The following is a 19,624-nucleotide window of genomic DNA, read 5'->3' as shown; positions in this document are numbered from 1 at the left end:
ACATGTCTCAGAGTGCAAGGAAAGCACTGGAACGTAGCGGTCAGAACAATTTACCGAAGTGTTGGGGACACTGAAGGTGGACATGTAGAGGATGCTTGCGTGGCCGAGAGTGCAGGGAAAGCACCGAATGTAGCAGTCGAAATAGTCCACCCATGGCAGGCACACAAGCGAATACACACGGTACCTTCCGAGTGAAAACAATGGTGAACACCCAGGAGAAGCAGAAACTGCCAAAGTTCATGGGGGATGGATTAGAGGACCCCGTACGACATTGCAAAACATGTATAACCATTTGGGAGGCAAATGGCCAAGACGACCAGGATTATTGGTTGAAAGGCGTTTTCGGCCACCCTTCGGGGGATGGCAATTGATTGGTATATAGACCTCGACGCCCAATACAAAACAAGATGGAATAATCTGAAGAAGGCCTTTGAGGAGGAATTCAAACTCTTGAGGGATGATAATGAGATCGTGGCCAAAATTTATAATACCAAGCAAGTGAAAAATGAGAGCGTATGGCTTACAATCGTAGGCTCAAAGAACTGTGGAACAAGATGGAGAACCAGCCAGCCGACGAGTTGAAGAAGAGGTGGTTTACGGAGGGATTGATACCCTCACTGCGCAAGAAGATGAAAGTAGTGCCTCCATCCTCGTACACCGATGCTTACAATCCAACGATGGACATCCAGAGTGAAAACAAAACCTCCCCCCAAGAGAAGAGGAAGACCGACAATGATGAGAGCCCTGAAGGTAGCAGTGACGAAGAATTCAAAACCATACGAGCCCTTCGATGGGATATGTTGAAAATGATGAAAGAATTGAAGGCTGAGAAAGGAATGTACTGAGTGCAAAAGTGAGGGGCACACGAAAGGTAATTGTCCTAGATATATGTTTTGTGAGATTTGCCAAGTGTTGGGGCATTCAATCAAGGAGTGTCGATACAATTTGAAGATGAGAAGTACACAGGGAGAGTCCAGCCCATCGAAATCACAGAATGTATCGCCAAGCGGTTGTGGAAATCAACAAGGGTGAAACAAAATACAATGACTCCAGAGGACGTCCTATCATACAGTGCAAACAATGTAGTGAATGGGGACACTTTGCGAGAGATTGCCAGAACAAGAAAGACAACATATTGTGCAAATGGTGTGGACCAAGTGACCATGAAGACACCAACTCTCCAAAGCAAAAAGGGGTAAATATGTTGGACATCAAAGAGCCAGACGAGGAGATACTCGCAATCACGAAGTACAAAGCAAAAAAGCAGTGTACCCCGATCCCCGTACGGAGAAGGAAAGACTCTGAGAGGCCAAGGCGAATGTTGAACGGGCAATGGCAGAGGAGCAAAGGGCCTCACATGATGTCGCCAGTACTCCACCAAAGGTCGAAGTCTGAGAAAACTATCATAAAACAAATGTTGCAAGCTATTGTACCAATATGGGTATCTGACCTTCTGCAGACTATGCACAATTGAAGATGGCCCTCACAAATGTAGTCAACAATAGTATCATCAGCCAAGAATGTAACCAACCAGTGATGAAATCACCTAGCACGTCTGCCAGGGACCCCACGCCGGCTGGAGAACTACCTGGCACGTCTGCTGCGGATCCCATGCTACTTGCTGTAAGTATTGGCTAGAAGCTAGTCGTAGTAGAAATGGAGATCATGAGACGAAAACTAACCAATACCATTATCGACGGTGGCTCCAGAGTGAACGTGTTACCAGAAGAGACATGGAGGGATCTCAGCAAACCAACCCTCTAGCCGCCAACATTCCACCTTGTCGGTGCTGACCAGCACAATATCAAGCCTTTGGGAACAATCATGGCACAGAAGATTGTTGTCGGCACCCAACACTTTTTCTTTGACTTTGTCGTCATCCCACTGGAGAAAAAGGCCTACAACACTCTCCTTGAGAGAGGTTGGCTGATCATGGCCAAGGCAAATCATAACTGGAAGAGAAACACTCTCCATTGAGAGTGAAGGCCGCAACTATGTGATTGACCTGAGGAACCAGGCAGTGAGAAAGGAATTGGCATCATCCAACTCGGACTCAAATGACTCTCGTGATTATGAATGGGGTTCAAAGGATGGCAAGGGGAAGATGGAACCCAATGACGAAGGGGTGCTCGAATTGGAAGATTGCTCTGAAGATGAGACGAGTTCTCCAAATGGATTATTTCACTGGTTACGAAGTCTTCCACCCTGACTATAACATGCTACAGATTGGCAGAAATGAGGAAGTGCAAAGTTTGTACACAAGTCAAGTCCAAACATTATGTACAGGAATAGGCTCGAGTGAATTGTATGGGGTTAGGCCGTATGAGAAGGAGAAGAGAAGTTGGAGGCCAAAAACTGTACAAGGTGGTTGCAGGAATGAGGAAGGGGCCGAAGGAATCCGTACCACAAATTTGTACAGAGGCAACGTTGAGGAAAGCCACATAGTAGAACCATACGATGACGGAATCGAAGTAAGCTTTGCGAAGGGAATAATGCCCAAACCGTACGAAGGAATCCGTATGGAAAGAGACACGAGGACAAGTGGAGACCAAAATTCGTAGGTGGGGAATAGCAACCACGCTATCATTGTATGAACAAAAGATGTTTCGTACACCAACAGCCTAGACGTCAGCACACCAAACTGCCCAAGGGATATTTCGAACGAAAATAGCAACTACCAAGGACCCATCATACGAACACCAAACTGTCAGGGGGAAATTTCGTATGGAAATATCAGTTGCCAAGACACCACCATAGAATTTCCGTACAATCATCACTCAAACAAGTTGGTCAAAGGAAAAATCCCGTACGGACAGGTTTGAAGGGATTCACTAGCCGAAGAAAAAATTTCGTACAGAGAGAATCGAAGGGATTGCTTGGTCAAAATCAATCCGCACTATCGAAGGGATTGCCTAGTAGAAAGAGAAAATCCGTGCATCGAAGGGAGTGTCTGGCAGAAAGGGGAATATCGTACGAATCCATATGGAAAGAGTAAGACATTGGTAGAGGGAGGTTGTCGTACGAATCCGTACAGCGGAAGCCCAACGTAGGCGAGGTAAAGTTGTCGTACGAGTACATATGGGAGGTGAGAGACACTGGTCAAGAGTCATTGTACAAATCCGTACGGAAGCAAAACATAGGGAGGGCACAGTCATACAAATCCATACGGAAGAAACGAATTGTTAGACAGAAATTCGTACTGAAGAAGCGGTAGTCTGTATGAAAGCAATAGAAATCCACACGATGGCAAGAGAAATCTGTACGAACAGTGAAGACATCTGTACGAAGTTTGGAGTTGTCTGTACAGAGTTGGCAGAGAAGTTTGAAGAGATCCGTATGGAATTGCTAGGAATCCGTACGGAGTTGTAGGGTAAATTTGGAGGAATCCATACAGAATTGGCGGTTGAGGAGATCTCATACGGTGACAATTGGAGGCATCTATATGGGCAAGGAAATGATTGCTCCAACCTTTTAGCGAAGGGAAACGTACATCTGGCAAGAGAATTGTTGGAAGTGGTCGGTGAGACACAAGTGGTAGAAGTAGGGGAAAACGGAGTTTCTCAAGCAGTTCTTGAGACGATGCCCGACATTGCTCCACCTGTCGACGAAAGTAAGGAAACTCCTGGTAGTCACGAGAGCTTTGTTAGTCAGACGGAGGAGATGCCAATGTCAAGGGAAGAGGGGATGGAGGATGTTCCAGAACAAGTCATTGTGGATGTAGTTGATGTAGAGGCATCGTCGCCATCAGGACAACATCCAAGACAGGAGCCACCTTGACGCGATTTAGCCCCACAAGAGGTACAGATGGGTAGGAAGAAACAAATTGATTCATGGCTACTGGAGACATGGGGTGTTCGGGTGGAGAACATTCTAGAGCTACCATCACCTAGCGAACATGGCAAAGTTGTCAATCTTGGCGGAGTTGGCGGTCTTGGCGAACATGGCGAAGTTGGAGCACATGGCAGAGTTGGCGGACATGGCAGTCCTAGCGAAGTTGGCAATCCTAGACATGGCGGAGTGGACCTGCCATCTAGCGATTGTGGCGGAGTTTGCGAAATGGAACTGCCATCTAGCAGTCCTAGCGGAGTTGGCAGAATAGAACTCTCTGGCGGTCCTACCGGAGTTGAACTTTCGTCTGGTGATACGAAGTGCCATCGCGGGATGGAAAATCCATCTAGCGAACAAAACCCAAGAAGGGCATTGCAGGTACAACACGAGCAAGGGGCACTGCCCCTTAACCCCGTTGGGGCGTTTCCCCCAAACCCCCTTTTGATTTGGCAAGTACACTACATGTTGGGGTTGTCCAATAAAAGTCTTGGCCTACACTCTTGTCATTAGTCTTTCCGGATATTACTTGATGTTTACTTGTCGTCTGGAAGACGACTTTTTCTTTTGGGGGGGATAATGTAGTTGGCATAAAATGCATATTGTTACGTTTGATAATTTTGGTTACCTGACAATGTATTAATTAATTGTATTAAGTGGGTTGTCACTGTCAAGTAGTTATGTGTCGGTTGGTTGACGATTGTGTATGTTTCGGCAACCATCGAGTCCTTTAAATAGGTCGTGTACCACCAAGGAAGTGGTATGGTATAGTGGGATCTATTGTAATCCTTGGCTGACCATCTCTGGTCTCTTCTCTGTAATAATTGCATGTGCGAATAAAGATATATTTTACTATCGTGTCTGGTATGCATTGTCATGAACATTATTATTTCCTATATTTAATTTATCAATTGTAGCGGCAAACATTTTGGCACCGTTGCAAACAAAAGGAATGGGAAATAAAATTAACCTAGTGTTGAAAATTTCTATGATTCAAAAACATGATGTAAAAATGTTTTACACATTTTTTTTCCAAAAGCTTTACATTATCATTTTAAGGCTTAGATCAATTTCACATTCTTGAGCAAACATCGGCAACAACAAATACAAGACCAAATTTCAATTTTGAGGATTAAACTTGTGCATCTACACAAGTCCAAAATTATTACAAAAGGAGACCATTTCTGATCATTCAAGGAAACCTTTAGGCTTTTGCATTTTGAAAGTCAAGAGTCATCTTCTTTGGCAGCCTTTAATTCTCATTTATGTGTGGGGGGAGAATAATTCATAGCAGAAAAATCAAAGCACTTTAGCAGATCTTGTAAGTATATGGAAGAATTTCAGCTTCCATTCACAAGTAACTTTTTATACGTGACAGATTGAATCCCATTTCTTGGAAAAAAGAAAGGCATTCCTTCCTACTCTATTTTTCTTTTCTTTTTACGACTAATATAATTTATAGCAGAAACATAGCAACACTTGAACAAAACCTTGTGAGTGTTTTAAAAATTTGGGCTTCCATTCACAAATAATTTTTCATGTGGGACAGATTGAATCCACGTTCCTGAAAATTCGAAAGATGTTTCTTCCTACCATATTTAGGCTTTTGAAACTATTACTTAATTTTTCCAAAGGCTCCTTTCTCTGTTATTGGAGATAAATGTTTCCAGGTTGTTCATCTCATTACTCTTGCTTTACGTTCTTGGACCATTATTTCAATATGAACGGCTCTTTTCTCCATATATTTGATATTGCTGAAAGCATAGCTTGGAACTTGCATTTTGGGGCATATTGACGAGACCACTTAAGAGTTGACATGACAGCTAGCTTTGTGAAAGGTGCTTTCAAATTAGCTGGCCACTTTTGTATGTTGGAGCATGATGAAATTTTATTGACAATTGCAGAAAGGGGCAGATTTTTCTGGAGTCCAAGACAAGAACTGGAGGGAGTTTTCTACTCTGTACAAGATCATGTAGAAAACTCCAATCAATAATTTTTAGTTTTGGGAATTTATGTCCAGGGAAAGACTCTACTTCCCAAGATGCTGCTAGTGCCATACTTTTGATTTTTCTTTGTCTAGTGGTGATGAAGATTCAGAAACTCCTTTATTATTCTCAAGAAGATGACAAAGGTGCCTAATTTTTTTCTTCATACATTTATATTCTTTTTGTCCCAATCGTTTGCAATAGGAACATTTGATTCTTTCTTTCTTTTTCCATTGATTTGAGGATTGTGATTTCTCTTCAATTATCCTTTTACTTCTCATCTTTGTTTTGAACCTATGATTTTTCACTCTCTGCAAAGAGGTCACTCTCTGCCATGAGGACTTGAGGCTTGTGGGAACTTATGGTGCCCATTTGAATTAATTTGTCTTGCTCCCTTGTAAGATCTACAATAAATCAATAGAAGGCATTGGCCATGCTACACCAAGAGCCCTCTTGGTGGAATAGAAGGTTGATACAAAGACTAATTATTTAGGTCCTAACTTTGAAAGTGTGGAGAGGATGAGTTGATCATCCTCCTTTTCAATCCCACATTCTTTGAGTTGCAATCTTAGTGATTTCATTTCTGTGAAATAATTCTCTATAGCATTATAGTCTATTGGACTTATACTTAGGAGATCATTTTCTAGCTCATGGCTCACTAATTCGTCGACCTTCCCAAAAAGCTTTTCAAGTGTAGTCCACACTTCATAGGGAGTTTTTCAAGGCCTTGACATGGAATAGAAGCTCTAGAGAGAGATTGATGTTTAGAAGCCCAAAGGCTTGATCACACTTATTAAACCACTTTTCCTTATCGTTTGCTGTAGTTGGTTCCTTTTCATTACCCATTGTGACTCTATACAAACCTTTATTTTTCAATGCCAACTGAGCAATGACTTTCCATTCATGGTAGTTGAAAGGTGTAAGACAATTGATTAGGCTCCATGTCTTGATTGCAAACTTAGAATCGCAGAAGAAGATGTTGTAAGAGAAATATCAAGTGCACAAGGCACAACACAATGACAACCCCCCTACCCCCATTTTCATCACTTCATGTTGGAGTAAATAGTGATTTATTCGCTTAAGTTCACTTCAGCATCATTATTTAATATTTTGCATATTAGGTGAATATCATTTACGTTGTATTTTGTAGTTGGGTAGTTGACGCTAGTTGGCTTCTACCTACCCTTCCTACCCTCACATCCTAGACACATGCCATTATCTTGTGCTCTCGCCTCTCTCGTCTTTTGCTTTATAAGAAGGAGTATTGTACATTGTTATTCATCTCAAATACATTCATCTATTTGGTGAAATATTATTTCTCGCTATTAAGATTATATTGCAGGTTGTGTTCTGGTAATGGAGCTTTTATCCAACACTTTATAACTTAGTTCTTTTTAAAATGTAGATAGCTCTAATGCATGGGAAAATATGGACTTTTGCGAAAAATAGTACTAATTTCAAGCTACTAATCAAAAGTTATTAAACAATGAATTTCTTGTAACACTTATTTTAAATACAATTGCACTAAAATTAGAAAAAATTGCCTAAGATAAGGTACCTAGGGTTCCAACTACGAAATGAGCTTCACAACTATCCAGACATCAAATTTCAATTCCCTGTTTGCAATATATGCCAAAAAAGAAAAAAAATTCCCCCCTTACAGAACTTGTATTACAATGACTAGATGAGCAACAAAATTCTAACTTCTTGTGAAAACCACTAAAAGTTATAGTACTTGTGTCAAGAATAATCAAATAACAAGAAATGTTAAAGATAGCCCAACATTAATAACAAATAGTGACTAAGTCAATGAAACAATAGCCAGGTGGGGGAGGAATTTGTGCCAAGTCGATTCCAAATATGCAGATCTCTCTTTTCAGCAAGTCGTGGCTGTCTCTAATACTTGCAGCACCTTTGTTAAAGCCGCCAGTTGGAGCTTTATGTGCCTATGGAGAATGCTGCTGCTGGAAAGACTCTTGTAGGAAGACAGTCAATGTGCATGATGGAGTATCTGGTTGATAGAGTTTGGGCAGCCAAACTGAAATCAAAAATAAAAGAATTGCTGAACTCAAAAGAAATACAGCAAATATCAAATGTTGACTTGTTATTTGTAGCGCTGCTTTGAAGAGGCTATGCCTTAAAGGCTCTCTTCACATTCCCACATGGCCTGCCACCACCCCCAGAAATCTGCATTAGAAGGGAGACAGTGTAGCAGATGCTTTGGAAGAGTTGCCAGAGATGAATGCACAAATCTGCGCCAAACAAAGGATAACAAATAGCTGGTATAACATTTATGTGGCTTTGCCTTTCGTTGCACACATGCAAGCATGCAGATTGACCTTTTAACACAGGTGGATTTAGTCATGAGAAGAAACAAAACAAATGCCCTTAGTATTCCACAACTCTCACAAGAAAAATTGGCCCTCACACAGCATTAGTAGCAGCCAGCTAAGGATAGCAATATTCAGCTATGAATGGGCAATGGAGAATAAATTGCTGGTAGATAAAAAATGAACTCTTAATTAGTTATAATGGGGGATTCGCTCAAAATAGGGGAAGGGTTTTGTTAGAAAGCTCTAATACCATGTTAGTGTTTATCAAGATCTTCAAGCAAAAAACCAAGCTTCCACAAACATTGAGCACACAACCCAAATAATGACATTAAGCAAAAGAAGAGATGAATGTACATAGTAGCTTGTATATATAGGCAAGCTAGTGAAGAGAGAAGGTAGGAGATGATGACTAACTACCCCTCCATATGTGGGGCACTTTGAGAACACTTTACAAGATGTAAGCAAGTGGTATGTGTCTGTGTAACAGGTGTCTCACTAAGTGAGTACACGTGTCTCAACCTATGAGGTGAGACAAATCTCTAAAAGTCCCTAAGTGGAGATTTAAACCATGTGAATAGGATTTCTACCTAAGTAAGCTAAAAGCAACTGGATACATAAAGTCATGCTGATTTCTTGCCTCAAGAAGATATTCATATTTAGCATCTTCGTTTTAATGAAGGAATGAATGAGCCTTTTGGCAAATTTGAAAAGCTTACTAAAAATTCTAGCTCCAAGTTATCACATAATATGGGATAATCCATATTGAAGAGGATTTTAGCAAGGATGGCCAGAGAATTCTTAATTCCTTTGTGGTTGAGTAAATATCACAATATGTAGGCCTTGGGTACAGTCCATCACATGGTCTTTCTTTTAATGAAGGAATGAATGAAGCCCTTTGGTAAATTTGAAAAGTTTAATAAAAATACTAGCTCTAAGTTATTGTGCGATATGGGATAACCCAAAATAATGAAGAGGATAATAGCAAGGACGAGCAAAGAACTCTTAATTGCTTTGTGATTGAGTAAATATCAAAATAAGTAGGCCTTGGGCATGTTCAAACCACAATGCAGATTGGAGAATGCTCTAGTGCAGGCCCAAGCAAGGGTAGCATCTATGGGAAAGAAGCCAAAACAACTTTAAATTCAAAACAGTCCAACATAAGTTATTAAATTCTTGATTTGATTTTTGTGAAGCCACGCACTAATTGCTAGGATTTCCAAAATATGAACAGCAAGTAAGAGAGAATAGGGAAACAAGTTATCACCTCGAGACCAAACAAACACTTTGAAGGAGAGAACAAACTTCAACATGTGAAGGAGCAAGAGATAGCACATAGTATCTCCATCTATGCAATACTATTGAAAAGATGAAATGGGGAGATAGTGTTGCACATATGGATGTCACTGTTGTCATTGCTGTCAAACCTGGTTATCCGGATGGATGTTGGTCCGAATATGCTTTGTCAGACCTGGTTATCTAGATGGATGTTGCTCCAGATATGCCTTTGGTGTTGGTTGTGTCATCCTGTATTCAAGGTGGTCCGGAATGCTTTTGGTGCCCTCCGGATATGTTGTTAATTGTATTGCGGTTTAGTGGATCATATTCTTTTGGTCCGGATATGTGTTGGAAGATGTGTTGAGATGATAATTTGGGTCTCACCATGGTGTGTGGAGATCCGCATGGAGTATTTTGCATCACAAGTAGTTATGTGGCCGACTAATTGATTATTTCTACACGTTACGGTTTGTAATGCCTTGGAAGTATGTGTTAGCATGTGTGGATTGTTGGATCAATCGTGGAAGGATGTATTGTGATATGTTTCGGTTCCCTCTTTCTCCTAGAGTGGACCGATCTAAGTATTTTAGGTCAGGGTGGCTTATTTGTGTAATATTGGTTATTCTATCTAGGCCGACCCTTAATTAGGATTTCAATGTTGTATCTCATATTTAAGATGTGCGGATGCATGAATTGTGTGTGGATGAGAAGTGAATTGTGTGAAAAGTGTATGCGAATGATTTGCAAGCAGATTTGAGTTTGTGGTGATGTGAAAGACGGTTCGTGAAGAGCTTTGAAGCTGATATATTTTGCAAGACAATGTGTTGTGACAGTGAAGATTATCAGAGATGTTCGCCATGATGTTGGTCACTTGATCCAGTTGTTCAAGGACAATTTCATGTTCAAGAGAATCCTTCTTTTCAATTCAGCTATTTCATTCGTTGCTGATTGACAGTGAGTCCTTTGGCAGCAATTTGTATCTTGTCCTGAAGAAGTGATCTTCAGTTGTGCAAGTCCTTCTTGTATCTTGCCTAAGGTTGTGCACCTTAGTTCTACAAGTCCTTCAGGTGTTGGTGCTCCTTGACAGTAAGCGTAAAAGCATTGTTATTTCACGTAAATCACGTAGACATTGTTTTTCCCTGTTTGGGTCTTCCACGTAAATCATGTGTTCATGTGTTGGTTGCTTATGTGTTGATGATTAATGTGTTAATGCTAAGTAAGTTGATGTTGTTTATTAATAATTGATTTTGAAGTTCCGGACCGATTAACCCACACCCCCCCCCCCCCCCCCACCCCCCACCTCTCTCAATCTTGCTAGGTGTTCAATAGATAGCACTCCGCCAACTTCACCACTTAAAAGTCTAAGAATGGAAGGAAAAGAACACCAAAGGTATGAACATGAAGAGTCTTCCATCACTTGTTCCCTCTATGAAAATGAAGGACATAGTGCAAATGAGTGTTGGTTATCATTCCTTGCATTTAGTGTGGAATGCATAATCATTGGATGGTCATATGCAAGAGGAGACAATCCACCACCATGAAACCCAACCTCTTTAGGAAAGATTTGATGGAAGAATCCACTCTTCAAACAAACAAAGAATAAGTCGATGAGACACTCTATAGAAATAAGATATAGTTAGCATGAGGATGTGCAAACTTAATAATGTTTTCAGTCATTGAAAGGTTTATGAGCATTAGATGGTAAGCGTTGGAAACTTCATCTACATCTTGACCCGAAGTATGGCAAAAGCAAGAATGGGCAGCCATAAGCAAGAGGAGCCTACAAGACGGCAAGAATCAAGGAGGAGAGAACTCTCAATTTTATCTTCATCACCATTGCAAATAAATGGCAGCAAGAGCATGTCATTTGATTCTTGGGTTGAGCATTTGCATGACTTACAAACAGGAAGAACTTAGGTTGCATTCATATGAACGAGGACCACCTGCATTGAGTAGCACTCCAAATGTGTCTTCAAATTGCTGTACCATTTATTGGTAGAGAAAAGAGAACTAACACCAGTTGTCTGAGAAAGCATTTTAAGTTTTATAATTGTCATGGGTGAACATGAAGCAACAAATTCACTTGGGAAGAACAAGGGCTGCAAATGGCATCAAAAGCTTTCAACCATTGCCATTTTCATTTAGTCATAAGTTAAACTTGTTTTGAATAGCAAGGAAGAAAAATGAGAATGGCCAATAATTTCTAGCATTAAGAAGAGTCATACTGTTGGGTAGCAAATTGAATTCTGTTTTTCTCACTGTCCCAATTTGACATTCTCTCATTATATTTGTTGTAATGGGAAAGTGATTGTAGCATGAAAAAGTGTTTGTTTCAGAATCATTCAATTGTTGTAGCATGAATATAGAAAATTCCATGTCTGCAGCATTGACGTGTAGAATTAATTGCAACATCCACAGTTGTAATATATATTGATATCCAAATAATTTTAGAAGATTTTTTCTGCATATATGTGGCATCATAGAACATATAATGGACACTGCATAGATACAGTTAGATGAAATGTGCAAAATTCAGTTGTTGTATGAACATTGAACATGGATCACAGTAGGTTTCAAGTCTGATATTCATATGAAAGCAGTATACTATGAACATCATTGGCATCGAAAAGAATAGGGGCATGAACATCATTGGCAAGGTAAGGAACCACTTAAGGTGAAAACTACTTCAAAGAATAACAATATCATGGATGTGCTTAGCATACAAACCACATTCATTCGAGACATTCTATCTTGTATGGCTAATGATATTGTGTCGATGCAAATTTCCACTCAGGAGATTAAAGTAAGGGATAGCCATGTAAAAATAAGTCATGTAAACTTAAGCAGGGTAATGTATTATAAAATGTATTTTTCCACTATAGCAATGAATTACAGTAAGAAAAATGATTCTGATTTGCACATTAAAGCCATCGTAGCATGTGGATTGACATCACAAGGAGGTTTACATGCACATTTCAAGTGATATATGTACTCACGCATTGCTTACTTTCCATGGAGGAGAGGAATATAAAAGGAATAAGAGAATCTCGTCACTCTTTCCATTGGAGGTAGGGAGGCACAAACATAGCTACAAATTGATGAACGTGATGGGATTACATCATCAGAGAGCCATGAATGGACACTATTTGAAGAAGAATCGTGATGGGAGTACAAAGGCAATCACATTTTCAAAAGATAAGAACAGCCAACACTAGGGGAGGCAAATCAGTTCACTATTTTGAATGAGAAACAATCAATCGCTTTTTCTTTAATAGGAAGAAGGCACAAGTATAAATTAAAAGCATGATTTCTTTGGAATGTACAGATCCTTGCAATATTTCCAATAAACAAGGATAAAGATTGCATTACCTACTTACCTTGGATATTTTGTTGGCGGAACAACTTAAGTGGAAACATCACCTTGGTAAGGACAAGGAAGGTATGAGAGCCAATTTTGCAAAAGATGCAAAGATGCAAAAGCAGAAGCACTGGAAAATTCAAAACTGGCAGCTTGCAGTCAAGGCAAAAGCACCAATAACCATAAAAAGGTTTTAACAGGTAGAGGGATCAATCCTCGCATATCTCAAACTAAAATCTTATGAGACCCAAAGACACCTTAAAAGGGGAAAATATGATCCATAAGAATCTCAAAATTAAATCAAACTCCATAAGACTCTTAAGAAAACATTAAAATTAACCAAGTAGAAGCAGAAGAAACAAGTTGATGAGTAACAATGTACTATGTTAGCACTCAGGAAAGCCACCAGTTACATCAGGTTGCCCCTTACATTACTGTTATGGCAGTTCCACATGTTGTGCAGCTTTCGCATGTGTCATGGTTCTTTCCCATGTGGCATTAACATTTCATATGTGTAATAGTGATTCAATCCTACAGTTTCTGGCAGTTCCACTCATTCCAAATAGAAAATTCAATGACAATCAAAACCAGGTATCTTCCATGTTTAGGCAATTGGAAATCCTTCAGACTTTAAAGGGTCATTTCCAGCAATGCATAAGAAGAATCACAAGCCAAGCAATTAGAGATAAGACTAGCAGGAATAGATGATTAAGCTGATGAATGTATATGGGGTAGTAGCTAGTAGTCAGTTGTTAATGGTTGATGTTTACTCTATACTCCTACGATCTTTCCATAGAAGCATTAGGAAGATCAGAGAAATAAAAGAGCATGAGATATGCTCAATAGAGCTCTTTGTATTGTCTCTATTGATGAAGGAATGCAGGCAAGCTGTAAAATTGGCACTTCTAACTGGTTTTCCCCACTATGAGGTTTCCAGGTTAAAAATAATCTGTGGTGTATGGTTTGTTTCAATTCTATTTAGCTATTTGTGAATTTCAAGGTGAATTACTCATTCAAATGTTCATTTAACACTGTAAAACCATTTGAATTCAAAGTTAGTTCATGCTGCTACTTCAACTAGTAGCAGCATGCATAAAAACAAATCGGCATTATTTTCTAATAACTAGGATTGAAAACAAAAATCATAGATAATGAAAGAATAGAGTAAGATCCAGAAGTAGTTGGTTTCATGGTAGGAAAGCAAAGAGGAGGCATGTAAGATATTAAATACTGCTATATTATGAACTCCATTTTTAATTTTATTACAAGCCTTAGTAAGCACTAGAAAGCTTGATGAGTGAAACACATGACCATCTAGCTATTCTTGTCGGATCAATAGGCAATTCAATTTTATTTGAATGTTAATGAAAAAACCATTCCAGAGCTCAATCAACGGAAAATATGAAGTGTAAGAAGTATAACCACACTTTTCCCACTCCCACATTATTGAGTTAATCAAGGAATAACCAATACCAACCGGGTTTAATGGATAGCCAAGAACATTTAGTGCAACCTGATTTTCCATTCCCACCTTGTATCTTGGATGATGATATTTGCATGTAGCACCAAATTTGCAACTTCCTGTCTTCAAGAAATACTGCCAGTGCACATTTATTTAATTAATGAGGCATTTTACGAGAATGACATCCTACAACTAAGAATATTGTAAGAATTCAAGTCCATAAATAAATTTAGAATAATCTCATAAGACTTGACTTGGAAGAAAAATGACTGACTCCAAATTTGATTGGAACTGTATCCTTCTATACACTTGAACATACAGTGCATGAAAACTAATTAAATCAGACCAGCTACATGATCAATACAAGGTAAAAATGCAAGTCTGGGAAGATCATTTTCTAACAAATATGTGTTATGAAGCATTGTGAATTGGGTATTGGAAACATAGTTGACTTTTAGATAATCTAAAACCTCTTACTGAACCATAGCGTCTAAAATACATCAATAAAGAATTGGAAGAACCAAGTGACTCATTCATAACTTAACATTTTGCTGAAAAAATGTGATAAAGCAATTATTTTGTTTTGCCTCAAAGGTAAGCAAATGATTACCTGACATTCAGGCTGACCAGGACGTTCAGGATACTCTTCCCCTTTGTTTCTTGCAGCTGGAGCACCCTGATATTCAACATTGTGGTTAATTTACATGTTACTATTAAACATATTCATCTCCACTTTCCTGATAACTGAAAAACAACATTCATTTTAAAGGGAGAGCTACAGTCAATCTAATGTTTTTCAGAACAAATTTTTCTGTTTTTTTCATTATGAATCATGAAGCTCCATTGGTTATCCATTATAAGATAAAACCTTATCTTTCGTTACAACTGGTTCTATACCTATTCTGAGTCTATGTTTTGATGATCCAAATGGTTCCTTATGATCCTCAAGTATGTTGAAATGAACATTGAAAGGTTTACACTTGGGATAAAAATCAAGCTAAATGTTTAGGTGCCTTAGAATCAAATCCTATTCAATTTGGTCCAATTGACAGAAGCACATGCAATCTCCTCCACATTTCAAGCTCCACGAGACTTGGGAGGGCATTTCCTTAAGCCATTTTATTGAAACGACAAAAGACTAAAGTACATGGCAAACAAAGACTAAACCTTTTAAGGCATAGAACAAATCCAATTATGTGTCACTTCCTTCTATTATAGTCTTTATGATTTTGCTACTAAATACCTTTCAAATAAATTTTATATTACAATCTAAAGGAGTGTATTCAGTAAATAATTTCCAATGGTGCTTCTTACAATGATTCTTTACACCCTTAAGAATAATATGTAGGTTACAAAACTATAAAAGGAGAGCCAATCCATAACAAGTTCTGCCGAGAAATAATTAAGTTCCATAAAAAGTTGAGGCCAAAAATGCAGTTATGGAAGAGCTTAATCAGACCAGAAATAACATAGAAATCATGCTTTTTTCCTTCTCAACATGTGGTCTACACCAGATGCACATTGTGGGATGTCAAGGATCACAGATTGCTAATGAGAATGAATATCCTGAGGCTGCTAATACTCAAGTGGAAGATTTCAATGAGTAATTCTCCTAAGTTCTGTCTGCCTCTTGTTATCTATAGGTACTATTAAATGTCATGTGTGTCCTATTATACGTCTCAGTCAATAAGGGAAAGATGGCTGTTGTCACCTCCCCTTGCTCTCATGTTGTTCCAAGACAAGTCTAGGATGATCTCATGTTGTTCCAAAAAAGCTCATCTTATAAGCAGTTTGTTTTAAGAGACAAAAATTCAATGGGAATTTAGCTGTCCATTCAATCATTGAAGACAAATCACAAGATCCACTTGCTTTACAAATCAATCTGAACAAGCATCAAACAAAAGCATACCAGATTGATGTTGGGAGGATGGTTGAAGCGGCAGTTCATACCAAAACCACAAACTCCATTCCGCATGTAATAAGCACAATCACTCTCCCCTGGTCTCTCTGGATAAGGACCTGATCCTCTTTGCAGCATATCATGAGATTGCATGCTCATTTGCCGCATTGCTTCTACAGAAATTAGATACCCAACACAATTAGGATTCAATACATTGGTCAATGCTTACATTGTTGTAACAAAATGACAACCATCAACTAAACCTAATTACACTTAACAAAGACATTTTTACTTTTAGGAACAAAAACCAAATGAACTTATTGATCAAATGAAGATCATTTCAAACAGCTAAACTAAATGATAAAAATCACAAAGTACAACCAGTACCTGAATGAAACCAAGTTTGTCAAAATTTGTTACCATTGCAATCCATAAAACTAATTTAATTTCTCAAAAAAACAAAAACCCAAATGACATTTGATCAAAAAATTACAATTGTCACCCCAGCACAAACAAACAAGTGTTCAACTAAACCCAACTAAATTTTTAAAAATATACTTATTTGACTATGATCTAAAACCCAAAGATATCATCCAAAAACAGCTAAACCATATTATAAAAAGTATTTGATTAACTATTTTCAGATGAAAATCCAACAGTTGACGAACTGCAAGGTGTTGAAGAGAATTGGTACTGAAGCAACACATGAAGGCACGGGCTGGGGCTTTCAGTCTGCCTGGTGCATGTGAGAAGCTGCTGAGGCCTTGTCAGCCTTCGCAGTTGTTGCTGTGTGGCTTCCCTTGGGGCAGTCATTCTTTTTTAAAACATTTGCCAGTTGTTTTTGTGCCTGCATCTGGGGGTTTTTGTGATTGGCAGCTGACTGTTTACAGCCAGATCTTGGGTGTTCTGGGCTGTCTTTTTTCCTGCGTTGACACCTATGGCTGTGTCTGAAGGGAACCCTGGGGCACCCCTTCCTTTTTCATCTAAAGATGCTGTTCAGACAAATGAGCCCACCACTTCTGGTCATGAAAATGCCATCAACTTTCTGATGCAGGTTACCCGTGACACCAAATCTGATCAGACTGAAAATTGGCCCCGGTCAAATGGTTGCCAAGAAAAATGTGACGATCAGCGCATTCTAGTCATCAAACCCGATGTCTTCAATTCCCATAAAGGATCTTAATTTCATGGAATACTAGGGGTTTGGGTAGCTCCCCTCTTCAAAAGTTTGTCCATGATCTCATCCAAAAGAATCATCCCAACATCATTTTCCTTCAAGAAATTAAGTTATCAATAGAGGAAATGGCTTCTTTATCCTCTACACTCTAGAAAGACAGCTAGTGCCAATGTATTGAAGCTCAAGGATCCTCTGGAGGACTAGCTTGTTTATGGGATCCTCTCCGCCTCATTCCTTCTCTTTAGGTTACTAGCAAACATTCTTTTATCCTTGATTGGCTCCTAATTTGAACCTGGCAAATTCATTCTCCGCATGAATGCCTATGCCCCTACAAATTTTCAAGATAACAACCTGCTTTGGGATCATATTAGATTAGTTCATTCGTTGTTTCCGACCACTTCTTAATTCATGGCAAGAGATTTCAGTGCTACTATCAGCCTAGATGAAAAGTTGGGAGGTTCTAACCAATCAATGGACTATCATGATCTCTTTGTTTCTCTTTTCCCAAGTTAAAAAACCACCCTTCATGTTTCAATTGATGTCTTAGAGGTTAGATGATTCGTGAATGCTTTGCATCTAGTGATTCATTTTTGCATTGTATCCTGATGCTTGGATGGGAAGTCCCCCTCTTATACTACTATCTACTCCTTCAAAAGACTTCAATCAGTAAAGTATAATTTTAAACATTGGAAGAGATCACATTTTGGAAATGTTTATGAGAGGAAGAATCAAGTATAAGAGGAGTTGGATACCATCACCTTTCAAATTAAGGAATAGAGCATGACTAGAGATTGTCTTCTTACGAAATCTTCCCTTTCTAAAGAGTTGAATGAACTCAAGGGAGGAGATTTTTTGGAAGCGAAAATCAAGAATTGAGTGGTTGAGAGAGGGAACAAGATTACCACCTTTTTCCACAATTATGTCAAGGCAAAGAGAAACAGGAACTTCATTTCTAACTTCATTTTGACCCAAGGGATCTATTGTGAGGTATTCACACATCGCCCCATTGCAAATGGGGACCCCCACTTTTCGCTCTCTAGGATTAGTTCTTTTTGCTCGATCCTAGGTTGTCTTAGAGTCCTTGTTATTAATCTTTCCATTGAAGGGATAGAATTTCTTGAGTAGCTGGAAAATTCATCAATTCAAGTGGAAGGGGATTGAATGAAGAGTCTTGCATAGGGTCACTTTTGAAGATTAATTTGACATGGACATTGAAGTGAGTCAAGAATTGGAAGTTTGGATGAATAAAGTCTAGGCAATGGGAGAGATTGAACGAAGTGTCTACATTGAGTCATGTCCCTTGCTGGAGCAAACTTGCCTTAGACACGTCCTTGGCCTCAAGATTAGGGCAAAATTTTGCATTTATCTCCCATAGCTTGCAAAGGTCCTAGAGCGAACTTGTTTCATGTCCTCATCAGGGTCCTAGAGTGAGACTTTGTTTTAGGTCCCATCCTTCCAATCACCTTGACCTTGTCCTTCCAAAGGACGGTGAGAAAATTATGTTTTGAGTCTTGTCCTCACCAAGGACATAGAGCAAAATCCTCATCAAGGGCATGGAGCGAGCTTCTTCACTTAATCATGAATCTTGCATCAACTTGGAACGAATGCATCTTTTAGACCTTGTCCTTAGAATGTGTCTTGGAGCGATCTATTTTAGGGCTTGTCCTCATCAAGGATAGAGAGTGAACCTCACTTTGACCTTGTCCTTCTCAAGGACACAGAGCGAATTTATGATATAGGGCCTATCCTTGTTAAGGACATAGAGCGAAACACCTACCTTAACCGCCCAAAGGACATGAAGTGAATTGATTTGAAGAACATGCACCTTCCAAGGGTCCTAGGGCGAATGTCCTCCTAAGGGTCTATTGGCGTGTATTTTGTACACTATCAAACACAGAATAAAATACTCAAATGGTACCTTATCCTCTCTTGTATAAAGTCTCCGAATGCTGAAGATGTCGCGAAAAGGATCAATCGGGATGACTTCAAGGTTCTTTGTTGTAGGATCTCTACGTGTGGATAAGCACCAGTGGTCGTTGTAAATGTTGTTTCTTCAAGGGGTCTTACGCACTTTGAAAGCTGGTCCGTGTTGCTCTCACTCGACTGCAGGAACAGGATTTTTCCTAATACTAACCAATTCTCAAAAAAGATCAAAAGATACGGGTTTCGAGAGATGAATACTAATCTAATCCTAAGAATAACTCAATGTAGGCTAGACTTGGTAAGATTCTACCAATTTCAGTATTGCCAAGAAATTACAACTCTACTGGAATTGATGCAATCTTCTAAGGTGATTAATGATTTTCAAA

At 39.2% G+C, this 19,624-nt stretch overlaps 1 protein-coding gene across 4 annotated transcripts in view; it reads right to left on the bottom strand.

The window, feature by feature from the left end:
* LOC131073922 (zinc finger CCCH domain-containing protein ZFN-like) overlaps positions 1 to 19,624 on the bottom strand; it is a 45,231-nt gene that overhangs the window by 9,480 nt on the left and 16,127 nt on the right. Inside the window, exons 2-4 of one of the 4 annotated variants that reach the window (XM_058010439.2) lie at positions 16,148 to 16,311; positions 14,849 to 14,914; positions 14,308 to 14,373 (exon numbers count right to left, since the gene is read on the bottom strand). In XM_058010439.2, coding sequence (XP_057866422.2) covers positions 14,308 to 14,373; positions 14,849 to 14,914; positions 16,148 to 16,311 — 296 coding nt within the window. Of the gene's footprint in view, positions 1 to 14,253; positions 14,374 to 14,848; positions 14,915 to 16,147; positions 16,312 to 19,624 lie in introns of all 4 variants that reach the window. The other 3 variants (XM_058010437.2, XM_058010438.2, XM_058010440.2) reach the window with 3 other exon arrangements.

This window comes from Cryptomeria japonica, chromosome 9, assembly GCF_030272615.1.
Source record: "Cryptomeria japonica chromosome 9, Sugi_1.0, whole genome shotgun sequence".
Lineage (NCBI taxonomy): Eukaryota > Viridiplantae > Streptophyta > Pinopsida > Cupressales > Cupressaceae > Cryptomeria > Cryptomeria japonica.
This window is presented reverse-complemented; position numbering and strand designations above follow the sequence as displayed.